The sequence below is a fragment of the Stegastes partitus genome, unplaced genomic scaffold (genome assembly GCF_000690725.1).
Source record: "Stegastes partitus isolate 25-593 unplaced genomic scaffold, Stegastes_partitus-1.0.2 Scaffold108, whole genome shotgun sequence".
Classification (NCBI taxonomy): Eukaryota; Metazoa; Chordata; class Actinopteri; family Pomacentridae; genus Stegastes; species Stegastes partitus.
Window position 1 is genome coordinate 139,403 of NW_007577839.1, and position 16,363 is coordinate 155,765.

The 16,363-nt window shown below is 39.5% G+C and overlaps 3 protein-coding genes across 4 annotated transcripts in view; 1 reads left to right on the forward strand and 2 right to left on the reverse strand.

Annotated features, from left to right (window-relative positions):
- Positions 1-1,128, reverse strand: part of LOC103354442 (glutamate receptor-interacting protein 2-like) — a 32,664-nt gene extending 31,536 nt beyond the window's left edge. The window contains exon 1 of the mRNA XM_008277813.1: positions 849-1,128. Coding sequence (XP_008276035.1) covers positions 849-888 — 40 coding nt within the window. The 5' untranslated portion in view covers positions 889-1,128. The remainder of the gene's footprint in view (positions 1-848) is intronic.
- Positions 1,129-6,173: 5,045 nt separating this feature from the next.
- Positions 6,174-10,280, reverse strand: rpl32 (ribosomal protein L32). Its single transcript, XM_008277814.1, has 4 exons — positions 10,188-10,280; positions 9,427-9,527; positions 9,136-9,317; positions 6,174-6,338 (listed from the first exon to the last, which is right to left on the reverse strand). The coding sequence occupies exons 2-4, from the start codon at positions 9,520-9,522 to the stop codon at positions 6,209-6,211; spliced, it is 408 nt and encodes a 135-aa protein (XP_008276036.1). The 5' UTR covers positions 9,523-9,527; positions 10,188-10,280; the 3' UTR covers positions 6,174-6,208.
- Positions 10,281-10,485: 205 nt separating this feature from the next.
- On the forward strand, positions 10,486-16,338 carry ssuh2rs1 (ssu-2 homolog, related sequence 1). Of its 2 annotated transcripts, XM_008277815.1 has the most exons (14): positions 10,486-10,688; positions 10,789-10,831; positions 10,925-10,989; positions 11,579-11,680; positions 11,878-11,953; positions 12,650-12,779; positions 12,976-13,036; positions 13,935-14,056; positions 14,155-14,217; positions 14,302-14,384; positions 14,497-14,589; positions 14,768-14,873; positions 15,337-15,444; positions 15,561-16,338. In XM_008277815.1, the coding sequence occupies exons 2-14, from the start codon at positions 10,809-10,811 to the stop codon at positions 15,699-15,701; spliced, it is 1,173 nt and encodes a 390-aa protein (XP_008276037.1). In that variant the 5' UTR covers positions 10,486-10,688; positions 10,789-10,808; the 3' UTR covers positions 15,702-16,338. The 2 variants fall into 2 exon arrangements, with proteins under 2 accessions (XP_008276037.1, XP_008276038.1); XM_008277816.1 differs by lacking the exons at positions 10,486-10,688; positions 10,789-10,831; positions 10,925-10,989 and adding an exon at positions 11,206-11,337.
- Positions 16,339-16,363: the final 25 nt, after the last annotated feature.

Consider the following 16,363-nt stretch of genomic DNA (forward strand, 5'->3'; position numbering starts at 1 on the left):
GCTAGACACACACACACACACACAAAGTGAGTGACACATCACAAACACATAATAGGCGAAAGCCTCGTAGCCACGCGGGCTCCTGGGGGCCCTGACAGTCCAGCAGCTGTCATTGCAGTCAAAAGGCAACATTAGCTCTGGGTTACGCAGACCCAACGAGCTGCACGTGACTGACTGCTACTGTACCATCAAGCCTTCCTCCTCCAGCTTAAAATAACCATCGCTCCCCTTCAGAGCCGGAATTAACATCAGGATGGGACTGATTATAAACAGCCCCCAAAAATGACATTGTAAAACAAAACAGAAAATTAATCTGAGCCCTGATTTCTTCGTGGAGGAAGTCAGTTGCTGTCTCAAGAATGCGATTCGCTTGAGACGCTGCATCTGAAGTACCTGGCCAGTGAAAATTAAATTCCTCCTTCCTGCGTAAATATGTGGTGAGTTAATTAACTCCTGGTTTAATTCAGGGCACTGTATGCCATCCAATCCAAATGTAGGTTAAATATGGGGGCGGTGCTGACAATGACAATGAAATCACAATGCTATTTTCAGATGTAAAACTTTATTTATAAACTGGGGCCCTTCCAGACCCAGTTTATGTTGCTATATCTGCCCCAGTTACCCGACAGGATGCTATGTAGAGCTACATCTCTTGCAATCAGTGATTCCACAATCAAATTTGTTTGCATTTTGGATAAGCGGATGGGAGACGACAATAAGCAGGATGCTATAGTGGTAACTCAGCTGCTAAGAAATAAGCAGCTCTTTACAGGTGATCAGTGACCTCCTGCTGCCTCGAATATGAGCTGTGTCCTTTGACTCTAAAGATCCAAGTGTGGTGCTCTTACCAATGCTGTTCTTGGTGTCTCTCCTCAGACCACACAGCATGGCTGTGGTTATTCAGCGCAGCCCCCCTCTGGAAGTAACCTTGCTGATCTTTAATAGCAGGCAGAGAGCTGAGTTTCCACCTGAGGTAAAAGTAGGCGACCCGAGAGTCCAGGTCTCAGCTGCTCACATCGAACAAGAAGAACATCTTTGTTCCTTCACTCCAAGTCCAATATTTCCATCAACTACGTCCCTGGTTTGTAAGTCTGGAGCCCCAGAGGGCAAATTCTGATCCTCAGATGGTCTCTCGTCCTCCTCCTGTTTGAACTTACAAGAGGATTCCTCTCAGTCCTCACAAATATACAACTACTATCTGCTCAGCTCTTTTATAAAATCCAAAGCAGGGAGAGAAACGGTTCATGTCCTTTTCTTGCCATGTCGCCGTGGTCCCGTTTTTGAGCTATTCTAATTAATCGTCCGTCAGTTTTCCAGAGGATTTATCATGCCCCGTTCATACACTCACATGAGCTCACACATAGCCCTTCCTCTCTCTCATACAGAGCTGGAGTGTGTTTGCATGCTTTCTCTCTCTCTCTCTCCCTGTGCCAGAGGGGTTCAGTGAGGCAGGCACACACGATAGTCACTCCCTCCCCCCTGCACACACACACACACACACACACACACACACACACACACACACAGACACACTTTATCCATTTCCGACAAAGTCAAACACATCCTCATACCCTCCCACACACATATATACATCCAGTACAGACACACACACACACAGATTAGACACGACAAATCTGCACACACCCCACACACTAAACTCTCGGCACAATTAACACCACCTGCACATTCATTGTCAGCCCTGCACAGTGTCACATTTTTCTCACATAGAGACTGCACTCATTTTACACAGCTTGTATCTGCACAATGCCTTTCTCTCTCTCTCTTTCCCACACACACACACACACACACAAGCACATAGCAGCAAATCCATATGCAAAATGCCTGTGCAGAACAGCTGCACGCATGTCTAGCCACTAAAACTGATCCACAACACTCTGCAGTTGTCAAGCACAAGTGACAGATTCTGATTGTGATGGTGTGAAAATAAATGCATGGATCACAAACAGAAAGAAAAACCGGGAACACTTGGAATCTGAGCAACTTTGTGAAATTCAGATGTATTTCTTCTGAGGCCTGACCTGTCACACTTCCCCCCTCCCCCTCGGGAGAGTTTAAGGGCCCTTTGCTAATCCTCGACCCGCGGAGGTGCCTCCACCCAAACACTGTGGCCCCGTGGCTGCACCTGTCTGACCATTTGTCATGCACACAAGCCTCGACGCCTGCCACTTCCTGACCCCCGCAGCCACCAACCACCAACAACCACCCTCTTCCAGCCACACTGGCAGCTCCTCTGAACCTCATCTGCCTGTTTTTTTTTTTGGTTTGTTTTTTTGGCTCCCTGTGAAGAGCATCACTGAGACTTTGAAAGCAGAGAAAAATAAACAAAAAAAAAGGTGCCAAACCAACAAAACCACACAGCGCAACCAAAACACATTCAATTCTGACATTCACAATGAAACTATACCCTCGGTTCTACAGCGGCCTCATGTACAGATGCGTAAAGCGATTACAAACAAACATTTCCATGTTTTTACCTGCTGTTGCATGGAGCCTAATTAGTCAGCTGTTCCAGTGGACACAGTACTCTTTGGTGTAGATAATTTCCTCAGAGACTTTTGTCCTTAATACCCCATTTACAATGTGAGCGAGCGTAGTCTTTCAGAGCGAGACTAATTAATTTCCAGCAGAATAAAAGAGAATTGGGAGATGGGGCAGACTGATAAAAACCTCTGGGAACAGTCAGGTTTGGTTATAATAAAAAATGGACTCTTTTGCACTTCTTCGAGACTGGAAATCAACATTATTGATGTCGTGTGAGAGATTGATTAGATTAGGAACACAAGAAGTGCTGCGGTGACCTTGGCGCACAAACAGATGCTGGGAGTGCTCAACCTCAATAGAAAACAAAGAAAGGTTAAGAGAAAGGTGGAAAATAATGAAGATCTTCAAGAAGAGTGTGACCGTATTCTCTATATAGCACCTATTTTCCAATTTTCCTTCTCCGTTATTGTAAACTAACCCTGAAAATAGCCCACGTTTTAACTTTACACTGACAATGTGGCCGTTCTGGGCAGAAGGGCCTGAATCTCAACCTCGTCATCGATCAAACTGACCACACTGCCATCTTATGGTGATCGACTCCAGCTGCAAGCGAAAGTCGAAGGAGCAAAATGACTAATTCACTCGTCACCCAGCGCAGATCAACGAGTGAGGAAAGATTCAGAGGAAACACATGTCTAACATGCTTTCCGGTTCACCACTAAGATTAAAAATCCCACATTTTAGTCAAGGAAATACAAAGTTTGACAGGCCTGCAGCACACTTACAATCAGTCTGACCCTTTTTGAAAAATTAGTTCAGATAATTTGCTTAAGTTTGTGATTATTTTACTTAGCAAAGTTAAGAAATTTTGACTGGAGCCATAAAACTGTCTTGATAAACATTAAACTTTAAGGTTAAATATTTTTCCTGTAGGTTTTTACCTTTGGTCCTCCCTCTGATGATGCCCAGTCGACATCTGAGAGAAAAAGAAAACATCCTCCTCTTTCCTCCTGCCGACCGGCTGCCTTTCCTCAGGGAATCTGTCTGAGGGAAGGCGAAGGAGAGCTGTTTGGGGGTGAGGCGCCCTTTTCCGAACACTACCCTTGCTGACATGTTCATTTTTTGACCAGTGAAAAGGAAAAAACAGATTCTGTCCTCTTCCTGAAGCTTTCACCATCTCTCAGACATTGCAGTCCCTGCCTGCCCTGCTGTTCTCATGTTCTCCTCCCTCTCTGGAGGACGTCCAGTCCTCCCAGGTGAGTCTTCCAGGCCGCTCCACAAACAGGTGCAGGTTTTTTAAAAAAGACTCAGATCCAACATTGCGCCTTGTTTTTTTTTCCAACCGTCATTGGTAAGTTACTTCCACATCCAAGCAGCCACAAGCTGACTGGCTAAATAAATGTTATGTTTTTGCATCTCTGGCAATGTCAGTTTTACAGGAGCAGATGGCAGAGGGCTCAGGGCTGTGGGGCACAGCTTGCCTGCCAGAATGCAATGGAAACTTTCTCTGCAGGGAACCGGCTCTGAACATCGTAAAAAAAAAACAAAAAAAAAAAACAGTATACAACCTGAACAGGCCAATTCAAGGCAATGATTTTGATAATTTTTTTTAAAAATCTAATGATTATATTATATAAGCATGTCAGCAGAGGATTTGTATGAATATGCTCATCCATAATGTCAAACTGACTAAATACTACAATTCCAAAACCTCCTTACGCGGCACGTTATCTAAAGGGGCACTCCGTCAATTTACCACGGTTAATACTGCTCTGTGTGTAAAAAAATAAAACTGCATCATGTCCTCTGTAGCTGTGAAGGGACCTTGTAGTTAAGATTAAGCATCATTTCAGGTATTTAACAGAAAACATTTATTGTAACCTGCCTGGAACACATTTCACAAATGATCAGTACTCCTCTTTCTTCAAAAAATGTGAAAATACCCATCTGTAAAGCCAACTCTGTTACAAAGTAAAAGGCCCCAATGGAATAGAGGAGCAATATGAAATCTCCCCAGATTTTCCTAAACTTCACTGACAGGATGCTTCCTTCTATTCAACATTGCCATTTAATTATGTGGAAAACTAAAATGTCCAATTTTCCACAGCTGCAGTTTGCCTCCAGCACATCTATCCAGTATCAACACAGCTTTAAGATCACATTTGCGATTTTTAATGCAACTTATTTGGCCAGGCCAAAGTCCAGGATGTTCTTTGAGAGCAAAGGGCCTCAAACTGTAAAGTATTCTGTCAAAAGCTTGCCTAGATCACATCTTGGAAGGAGAACAGCGTTTACACAAAGTTATGTGGCCTCCTCCATTTATAATATGGGTCAAAGCTCTTCTTCGGGCATTTTGCCCCTTTTGTTCTGATCCAGCGTCCAGTCATCTGGAAGGAGGTGAGGAATAATGCCATTAACCCAAGGGAGAATACAACCAACTCTGAAGCCATCAGTTTAGATGCCAACTCGTGCAGGAGTTTATCATTTTAACGTCCATGTGACATACAACACAAAGAAAGGTCTCACCTATGAACTATTACCGTCCAAACTAACTGTCACCTCTCTACTTCTTTGAAATTGGATGACCCTCCACCATCAATACGAATATAAATGACTGTCAGAAACAAACTTGTCTTGATGTTATAAATAAGTAAACTTGACTAAACACTAAAGAAAACTTTTTATTTTTATTAATCAGGTACATTTATATAATCCATATTTATGTAGTTTAAACCTTACTCTTCAATTTAGTTGGGTGACTTTGTATTTTATGTAACTTTGTAGGGTTTAAACCTTATTATACATAAATTATTTGCATAAATACACTTCATACATAATACTGTAGTGTCTTAACCCTGTTATCTTAACTTGTTAGGTAATGCCACTCTTATTTCTCCAATGGGAAGCACTTTGGCTCAACGGATGTTGTTTTAAATATACCACAGAAGTAACGGTGACTCCATTTGACAAAATTACATCTCAGGTATTTTACAGCATGACTGCGGTTGTGTTTTGTTGTGTAACCGGTATGTTGTCTTTCCTCAGAGCGGAACTTATGAACGACGTGTGCCAGGTGTGGATGCCTGCATGTTTATTAATGTAGGTGTGCAGACATGACAAACTCTTGCAACCTGCATGTCCACCTGCAGCTTTTGATATGTGAGTGGCTTTGTTGGTCTTGTAGACTTTGTTTTTCATAATTTTTGTCAGACAATAAGGTAACATTATTTATTGTAGTTTATCTTCTTTCATTGTGTTTGTTATTTAGGCCTTGGTACACCCTAGAAGTTAAAGCCAACTCCTCAGGTGTACAAGTAACTCCAGCTAACATCAAATCGTAATCCGGTTCTGTGGCTGCTTGTGAGTTGGGTGGGATTGATCACTTTCATGTTGTTTCTCAGCCACCCCTACACATGATCAAACACCCCAATACTGGGTTCTTGGATAACCCATCAACACATTTGCCAGAGCACAAGCTCAAGTTTGTCTGCGTGCTATGTGCTTCCATTCATCACTTCAGCATCTAAAATTTAACTACATGGACTTTTCCCCTTCATGAAAGCAGCTCAAGATTCAGACTTGAAACTGGCTTTACACATTTAAGATTTCCTGACCTGCACAATAACCCTGTTGATCAGCAGCAAAGTGCAGAAAAACAGACTACCAGCCAGTTTCCATTTTAAAGCATTTATTTTGAATAGGCAGTTTATTCGTTCTCCTCGCTCCTGAGCCTGGCGTTGGGGTTGGTGACCTTGATTGCCAGTTGAGCTGCCCTCTCCACGATCAGCTTCCTGTTCTTTGAGGAGACGTTGTGGGCGATCTCAGCACAGTGAGTCCTTCAAAAGCAAAGAAACCAAGGTTTAGTTATCGACCAACTGTTTTCATTTAAATGTTTTCAATTTGAAATATTTTCAGGGCTAGAACATTGCAAATAAAACCACACTTCTAATATTACACAGCCATTGTAAACTAAAAATTGTATCCAAGTTATTTAACAAACAATGCACTCATTACATAAAATTAACTGACATTTGATTTTGTGTTTTTGCTGTACTTGTATTTACATACACGGCAGATGAAAAGCCAGTTCTAATGCAAATGTCTGTGCACAGGGTAAACTACCGCACTAAATTCTCAGTGTCTCTAAAACATGCCAGTGAAGGCAGGTCATGAAGCCCATGAATCTATGACTGATTAAAAGTGATTGCCTCTACAAAATGTTCCTGGTTGCATTTTAATAATTTTGACTTTTTACTGTTAAACTATTATAACCAAAATTTGTAACATGTATTTCATCTCCCTTTGGAGATTTCTCACTCATCCAAACGATTAAAACAGTGGGAATATGGAAGTATACCATTCATCTGAATGCGCTCATTTTGAACAGAAGTGAAACGATACAAAATGGTTAACGATGGATGTTGGTTCACAGTGCAGCTAGTGACCTACATATCAGTTGATGGTTGGCTTTGCTTGATTAGATGTAGCTGATGTTGAGCTTTTTAAAACATATCCTTATTGACAAAAGTAGCATTTCAATGGGTTTGTGTACTCAATAATGTTAACAGGCTGCTCAAACTAAGCTGCTGCCTTAGAAAAAGTGGATGAAAAGAGCCAGACAACGCACTAGAAAGGGACAAAATTTGCTTTAAAGAGATTTCACACAGTTCATTTAACATTTAAAGCAAATCTTTGCCATTTCCACAAATTTCTTCATTAAAATATTACAGTTCAAACAATGTTAATAAAACATGGTCTACTTGATTCTGTGGAAATGAACTGTTAGAGAAGCAAAAGGTGTGAACAGGATTTTATGCTGAAGCAACTGCATGCGTTTGGTTTGTTAACCAACGTTGCACAAGTTGAAAATGATACACTTTAAAATCAAATTACCTGCCTTTGCTTAAACTGCCAGACTACAAAGTACAAGTTTCTAATAAAGTAGAAAAAAGCTGCAGGAACACTGAATATTATGGAAATACAGCCAAATACACATATTTCATTATTTAAAAAGTTGTGTGTATAGGGAGCTTGTCTGAAAATTTTGCAATCATAAAAATCTGGATTGTAACGCAGAGCAGCAGCTCAGAAGTGACACCATGCAGTCCTAATGGGACACAGTTCAGTCCCTATTTCATACTCATTCCACTGTTGACAACAGAAAAAATATGTAAATGGTTCCCGCTTTACTGGGAATTTAGCTGTGTTAAAATATAGTATATATGAGGACAGGGAAAAAGAGAGAAGCAAATACATGGAAACTGCCAAAGTGCCACGTAGACCTGTGTGTTTCTTTCGCCTTCAGAACTGCACCCATACCCTCTAAGCCTTGGATCTTTGAAGACCTTTACAATGAACCGAAGCGATTTTGCAGCTGCCGCAACAGTGTAGCTCTGTTGTGCTCACTGTAGCTGACAGGAACCAAAAACGAGTAGTGTGAATAGTAATACCAAAGAAAAACATCTGCTGCAACGAACTGAAGATTTTAAATAAAGGTCTGTTAAAAGAATTGATAGACGCATTAGAGTGGACATTACCAATTAATTAATTATCACCGATCAATTATCAATTAATTGTCAACTAAGTCCTGCTCAGAGGAAAGGTGTCAAGAGGTAGACTTTGACTTGCATCTTATCTTCTTAAATACACCACAGCAAAATTGCATTAAAAAATAAAATAAAATAAAATAAAAAACCAACTCCCTGTGGATCCTAGCAGACTCCGACTCTGGCCTGATGGCTTCCATCTAAATACTCAATTGTTAAAAACCTCACTCCTTTAACAGATCAAGATTTCCAATATTAGGTTGTTGCAAAATTAAGCTTTGTTGAAATAAAACTTAGGTGGACTTCCTCATGACAGTTCCTACATTTAGAACGACGTCCTCATTTGTGATTATTCCCATCAAAATGTCTACGTACTACAAATCATTGACACACACTGAATGAACTACATTTAGAAAAGAGCATTGTTTACTCAGTAAAAATTCCCCAGATATGCAAGATTGAGAACACAAGCGTTCCACATTGGTTTACTGCTCAATTGATTTTAAGTTTGTAAAATGTAGATTACATCCAAGTTTTCTGTGAAGACTGTAAATGAATGCTTGACATGGACAATTTTGAAACAAGTTTCAAGCTCATCTGTTATTCAACAATTTTACCAAATACTGATAGCTGAAATGTTTGCGCTGTATAAAAATGCATGAACTAAAGTATTTCACCTATTTTAAGTCTAATCACCTCAAATCCTTGTTGCTGAGAACTGGAAAACGACTCACGCTTATTTGTTACTAACAAATAAAACAAAAATATCACTATAAATCAAAACGTTGGCATGGCTGTGAATAATTTAGGGTTCAGCTGTATGAGACTCCAGATGTTTTGGATTGTTGGGTGTTTCTGTTTCTGCCTTTGTGAAGCGTTATGAGATGGCTACTTGTTGTAAATATGCGCTATACAAATAAAATTGAATTGAATTGAATTGAATGAAAATAATTAGACGTTCTATTCTCTTTACATTTTTCACTTTTGTTAAGAGCTGAAATGGAATTTAAAACACATCTACACCACTGAGGTGACAGCATTATCTGCATTAGAGTTTACTTCCTTCGTATAAGCATTCACAACTTACTTGTTGCTCATCATCAGGACTTCGAGCTCCTTGACATTGTGCACCAGGAACTTCTTGAAGCCAGTTGGCAGCATGTACTTGGTCTTCTTGTTGCTACCATAACCAATGTTGGGCATCAGCATCTGACCCTTGAACCTCCTGCGGACCCTGTTGTCAATACCTCTGGGCTTACGCCAGTTTTTCTGTTGAGAGATGTGGACAATGTTAAGGAAATACAACTCATCAGTATGTCAACCACTGAAGCTAGAAGCACTGGTCCAACCAGCTGAGGATCTCTCATGTCCCACTTACCGCAATCTTGACATATCGGTCAGACTGGTGGCGAATGAACTTCTTGGTTCGCTTTTTGACGATCTTGGGTTTTGTGAGGGGTCTGAGGGCTGCCATGGTGACTGAGGACAAACACAAAACAAGGTTAGTGCTTTACAATTGTATGACTGTATTAGCTTGAATTGCCCAGTGTACCACCGTATGAAAACACAACTTTAGCATAGCATCTAGTCAACTCCGAGTAACTCGCTGCTACATTTAAAGACAGCACCCTGCCTCGCCGATAAAAGCAGTCACAGAGCGTGTAATTAACAGCAATACACCAAAGACACATCAAGTCTGCTGCGAAGTGAGACTCAAGGTAAGCGTGTTGACCAGCGTTAGCTTGCTAGCTCCTACGGTGCAGTCAATGTTTCGCTAGCTTGCTACACATGCTACTCTGCTACATGCACTCCGCTGTAGCAGTTTGCCTGAAGTATAAATATAAATTCTAATTTTTAAATGCTGTGCTTGCTTATTGTAGCTATTTCACAATGCTAACTGTAAACCACGCTGTACAGCAGGCCTTTACTGAGTACTACAACCCCATTTCACGGGCAGCCGGTCAGCCGCTACAGTAGCAGCATTTTTCTCTACAGCGAATTTTTGTGACTGTATAAAAAAACAAAACGGTCAATTTTAGTTAGTACATGTAGAGTAAATGTCTATGACTGATAAACTGTGTCAGGATGGTCAAATATTGCCTTAAATTGCGCGGATTAACATAGATTCTGTCAACTCACCCGCCGATGTAAATCCAAAAGGGACTTCAACGACGGCGGAGGGAAAGAAAAGGACTTCCGGAAGGGTTACAGTGCATTATGGGTACTGCAGTTTATTCGAACTACAAAACGCTACTTTAAGGTGCAAGCGGTCCATTGGAATTTGACACTTGTTTCTGAAAACTTATTAAACTAAAGATTTAGATTATTTGTTTCGAGTGTTTTTTTTTTATTCCTTATATATATATATTGTTTAACTGCATACACACACATCTGTACGCCCACTGTTCACATCTGCATACACAGCGGTTAGTGCGCACTTCCTGCTTATATTTCTTTTGGGTGGGCTCTCTGAACTTCTCTACACTATGCCAGTGCATTGATTATTAAATACTTCAACGCAACAACAGCACCCACATCTAGAATACAAAAAAAGAGGTGGTTTCGGTGTTGTTTAACTGTCAGAAGCTGTGAGTAGCTGGTTTTAAATCCGCTGCAAGCAGAGGTGTGGCGTAATCAAAGGTAAATGATCAGTTTTTATGTCACATGATGATTTTATACTGCCTGTTCGTGATCTGAGGACACGTAAAACGATTTGGACGGTTTGTGTTTCCTCATTTAGCTGCGGATAAACGTGTTGAAATGGAGCGCCAGATCATCAATAGGTAAGTTTCTCTTCTATATTTTACAACAAAAATCACGTAGCTCGCTTTGCTCTGTACTTCTGTGGCCTAACTTTCGTTTCCCGTTATTTACAGCAACCATCCGACTAATTACGGGATTTCCAACCCCGGTTATGTTCCAGCAGCAAGCGGTGCACCAGGTAAGATTCACTTTATTATTATTGTTATTATTATTATTTATTGTTTGTTTGTTTGTTTTGTGTGGGTGTGTAATTTAACTTTTGCACTGAATGCTAAGATTTTTTTTTTTGGTAAAAAAAAAAAAAGTTGCGTTAAAACTGTTTCCGGGCGCGGCAGTGACGTAATTTCGGACGTACAGGTTGTTTTAGGTCTCTGGCACCTCAGCAGTGTTTGTAGTAGAGTAGGAGTGTGTGTTTGCTGTGAGTTTCACCGTTGTGCTTACTGAGCGATCATCCACTGCCAGAAGTCTTTAGCGTGTGACTGTAAAAAAACACCTTTTAGGATGTATCCCAACGCGGAGGCGCAAGGTAAGTGGCTCACTGCGCAGTTTTAGGAGGTTGTCAGGTAGAAACATGTGCTATCCACTTGGGAGTGTTCCAAAAAAATCAGCTGAGTTTTATGATTAGACTGAGTGATGCACAGTAGGGTGTCCAAAGAGTTGTGATTTCGTGAAATGCGTGAAAAACTTTATGAATGAGTGAAGATTTATAGGATTTTTGAAAGGCTATATCGGTATAAGACTGAACTGGTTCTTCTGGTTTGTTTCAGCAATGTTCGCCCCACCCGTGGCTGACTCCCAGGGCCCCAGCGCTCCTCCGGCCAGCATGTTTGACAGCATGCCTGGCTATGAAGGAACAGTAGCAGGAGGAGGTACGGTATGCTGCACGTACTCCTCGGCAGCTGGCAACCCCAATCTGTTCAACACCACTGAAAACTCCTATAATGTTTTTAAATGAATGTGTTAAGTTGAAGTTCAGTTCATTTCAGTTAAAACAGAATTTTGTAATCGTTTGTTTAATAAAAAGAAATGACTAGGAAGACAAAAAATATTGTAATATCTGTTGTAGGTGGATTTCTGCCACCTCCAATGCCTTCTGTCCCGGCCCCCCAGCCTCAGCCGGGACCCGAACAGCCGCACTGGAAGTAAGGAGATTTCTTTTCATTTAACATGATGTGTAACGATATTGAGTTTTTTTTTCTCCACAGTGTGATCTATGAAGCAACAGTTCCTCTGTGCTGTAACAATTTCCCTTAAATAGATTACACTATTATGACATGTCACGTATTATTTCATAACATGAAAGACTTGGTCACAAAAAGGAGAAGAAATTTCTGTTTTGTAACTTTATAACAGATTGAACAGATATGATGTAGGTTATACCACAAAATCGAAAACCTTGGTAGATTTAAAAAAAAAAAAAAAAAAAGTAAAATTGTGAATTGTACAAATGGAAATCTTTGTTTTGCATTTTTTCCTGCCTGCTTTTTTCCTTATTTTTATTCATATTTCATTTTTTGTATGTTCTTATATAATTATTTATTTTGTGCGACTGTGATAAAACACTTTCCCTTGTAGATCAATAAAGTTTATCTAAGGGTAAAGTCTAGTCTGATCCAAGTAGAACAGAGTTCTGGAATTTCAAAATGCTTCTGAAAATGTAACTAATGAATTATATTTTTAGAATATTTTTCTTTGGAGGAGTGCTTATTTCTGTACTTGTACTAATTGGTTTGATGTTGCAGTCAAGCGTTGTCTTTTTTTACAATTAACATGTAAATGACTACTTCGTGATTTAACAAGTTGTCTGTAATTTAACAAAACTTGGTCACTGCTGGCAGTATTCCATCTATATCCGAAGACACTGCCCGGGAGGCCTTTATCTTGTTTGCATCCAGCAAATGCTGCTACAATTCTTCACCAGCGAAGGATGGAGTGATCACTGATATGGCAGCATTCAATACGTACAGGGTGAGAGAAAGTAGCCTATGTGTGTGTGTGTGTGTGTGTGTGTGTGTTTGAAAAACCTGCTAGAATTGAGTGACAATCAACAGAAGAGCCATTTTTGTTGTTCAGTGCATGAATAGCTATGTAGATAATTTATGCTAACTGTACACAGCAGGCGCATTACTCTTGTTTACTTTTTTTCACCTCTGCTTTATCTTAGTACCGCCTGGAAACTTTTACTGAAACAAGATCTACAAACTGGAGTCAGGAGCCATACAACGGTACATTAATGTCATGTTTTGAATCTTATGCTTGGGATCTGTAACTAAAACTTTAAAAAGCATTTTTTGTCCCACCAACAGTCTGAAACACAAAGTCAAACATTTTGCTTATTAGCATATTTGTTATTAACTCTGTGAACCCCAAATTTGCCAAACATAAGCTTAAAATTGTGATATAGTCATCATTACTTTATTCTACTGGTCTCCTTTAAATTTTTGTGTAGGAAAAGGGGTTTCCAGTAAGAATTCCCCGTAAACCCCTCCAAATTCTGCTCTCCTCAACATTACTGAGATAAATGAGTGACTCAACTATGACCAGCAGTAACATGCTAAACATTTACTGGCTTCACTGATCTGGCAAATAGGAGACACATATGGAAACAACTTAAATATGTCAGCAGTAAATCTATAGTCTGTAGATCTATGTCTATAGTATGTAGAGTCACCCTTGGGTTTTTTTTCAGTATTGATAACACTTGTCAGTCTACTGGGAAAATGTTGTACACGTTCATCTAGGTATTTTTTTTAATTTTATTTTTTTACATTTTTACAAAAAAAGTAAATAAAAGAAATTCAACTTCAATTTATTGTTAAAAAATAATTTATGACAAAATTTGTTACAGTGCACAAAATACATTTTTGAGTTTTTGTTGTTGTTGTTGTTGTTTTGCTTTTAGCCATGGTTGTGCTGTTTCCATAGATATGTAGGACTTTATATTGCAATGAAAAATGAGCCAAGTAAGTGACGGGGGCTAAAAAGGTCCAGAATCAACCTGGAGTTTACAGGGTCATGTTCTGTTGATTGACTGCTTGACTGTTTCTAATCTTACTTCTGCTTTCAGTGAGCTATTTCAGGTTAACCCCCTGTGATTCTAGTATGTTCTTTTATTTGCATTAGGCCAGCCAGTGGATGCCTATACCCAACCACCTCCAGGGCCATGGGATATTCCTGCTCAAGCCCCCAATTTTTTTCTGAATGGGAAACAGACTATCAAGGTTCCATATACATCATCTGTGAAGGTAAATTACATATAACATGTTTGAAAAATATCCAAGAAAAGTCTTAGATAAATGCTTTAAAAGATTTTTTTTTCTGATGAGAAATATTTCATGCACAGAGCTGCCACAACTGTGTGGGAATGGGGAGACAACCTTGCAAAGACTGTGCCGGTGCTGGTAATGTAGGTATTTTCCACAGAGAAAGTCATTCAAAGACTTTTAGAAAGAGAATCTGATCACATAGTTTCTTTTCTTGCCCCTGACAGAAAGTTTGTTGGGTGTGCAATGGATCTGGTTACCGTCATGGAGATGATCGCTGTGGCCACTGCAGTGGCAGAGGACGGGAAAAGTAAGAGATTCGATTTCTAAAGTGAAAGTGTCAGATAAAGCAATCTATGAACAGTACAGTTTGTGCTTTTTCTAAAACACGCTGATATTTATAATAAATTATTCTGTTACAGTTGCAACCAGTGTCATGGGCAAGGATCAAAGCAATGTGATGTCTGCCGTGGAAAACAGCAGCTTCTGGTTTACATCAACCTCACTGTGAAATGGTGCGGTTTCCTTGAAAATTGTTCATCTGTCAAGAGTTTTCTAACTAAATCATCAAATGAATAATCTTGTGTAATGATCTGAAAGTTGTCAACATTTATGATTACATTTCATTGCTAGTTTCTGCTCAAAGGTTGTGAATCTGAACTGGATTTTCTCTTTTTATTTGTATGTTTGCAGGACTAACCACTCTGATGACTACGTTGTGGAGCAGTCGAGTGGACTTCAGGTGGACAACCTGAGCAAGGTGTCTGGCAAGGAGCTTTTCAGAGACTCTCAATACATGGTAAAAGACTGCTTCTTCAAAATAAAGGTGGTGGAGAAATCATGTTTAAGAACATGTTGCTTAGAAATTGGTGAGAAATTTGTTGCCTGACTTACTGAATGAATTGAGCTTCCATGCTGTTTACACAGAATCTGTTTGAAACCATGATCTGAAAAAATAAAGTGTTCCACACAAATCATACTTCGCGTGCACATGCACTCTTCGTGCATTGAGCTGTGAAAACATTGCTGACCTCAAAGAAGCACTGTAGCTGAACACTTCCTGAAGTTGCTGATGTACTACTTTCACTATAAACAGTGCACTTTCCTGTCAGAGATTATAACTGTATGTCTTTGCAACTCTCACAACAAATTACACACTACAATTTTTGTTATCCTGGATGAGACATCAGCTTTTAAATGAAAGCAATATAAACACTGATTATATTTCAACACTCAGCATTTTTTGTGTTTACCTTTCGCAGGTATACCCAGTGATGGGCTTCCCAGATCATTTAGTGGTTAATGCTGCTCAGCGCCTTGTCCAAGAACACCAGGCCAAGTTCTCCCAGACCTCACGCATTCTACAACAGGTATTTATATTACTTGAATAAATTCATAAACAATGGTTAGTTTGAACTGAACAATACTTGATTCATCCGAGCCTAATTTTGTTTCTTATGTAACATGTGTTTTGTTTTGTCTGCAGCGTCAAACAATAGAGCTGATCCCAGTCACCAAGGTCACCTACTCATGGAAAGGGAACTCCCACCTTTATTTTGTTTATGGGAATGAGTTCAAAGTTCATGCTGACAACTATCCGGCAACCTGTTGCTGTTCGATATTGTAATCAAAATGGTTGAGTTATTTCCTTTCCAAGCCAGTGAACATAACAATAAGTTGGATTTACATACTAACAAATCAGTTCTTCTGATTGATGAGATGCTACCTGACATGTGGACAAATATGACTTTGTTAAAGTTTTATGTTCATAAGTGTTAAATAGAGGCTTTCGACTAATGGAAACCTCTCAAGTTAGGAGAACTGATGAAATCACTTGAATAAGTGCTCTTCAAGGCTAAACAGAAAGTCTGTTATTTGATTAAAGACAATGTCAGACAATTTCTACATGCTATTTGAATGCATACTCCAAAATGCAACTATGCTTACGAACACAATATACATCATAATCATATTATGTTTACTGAATCAACAGTGTTTTTGCTCTCATTTGGCAGTATAATATATTTTTCTGTCATTATTAAAACCAACTATTTGATACTGAATATTATATTTTTGCAGCAGTGCCATTTAAATGTTTGCAATATGTATTTGCACCTAATCCGTTTGCTTTTGTGGCAACACAAATTGATTTTTACTCCAATGTCGATCTATTTTTCTAATGTGTATGATTTTGTAAGACAAATATTTGTATTACGTGCTTTACAATAATTCGTCCATTTGATTAAATGTTATTTCGCAATGTTTTGCTGTTGAGTTGTGTCGTCATTA

Coding starts and splice junctions, on each gene's coding strand:
- rpl32 (XM_008277814.1), bottom strand. CDS start 9,522: ATGGCAGCCCTCAGACCCCTCACAAAACCCAAGATCGTCAAAAAGCGA. Junction 9,318..9,426: donor ACCGATATGTCAAGATTGCG/GTAAGTGGGACA, acceptor ATCTCTCAACAG/AAAAACTGGCGTAAGCCCAG. Junction 6,339..9,135: donor GTCCTGATGATGAGCAACAA/GTAAGTTGTGAA, acceptor TTGCTTTTGAAG/GACTCACTGTGCTGAGATCG.
- ssuh2rs1 (XM_008277815.1), top strand. CDS start 10,809: ATGGAGCGCCAGATCATCAATAG. Junction 12,780..12,975: donor CAGCATTCAATACGTACAGG/GTGAGAGAAAGT, acceptor GCTTTATCTTAG/TACCGCCTGGAAACTTTTAC. Junction 14,218..14,301: donor ACTGTGCCGGTGCTGGTAAT/GTAGGTATTTTC, acceptor TGCCCCTGACAG/AAAGTTTGTTGGGTGTGCAA.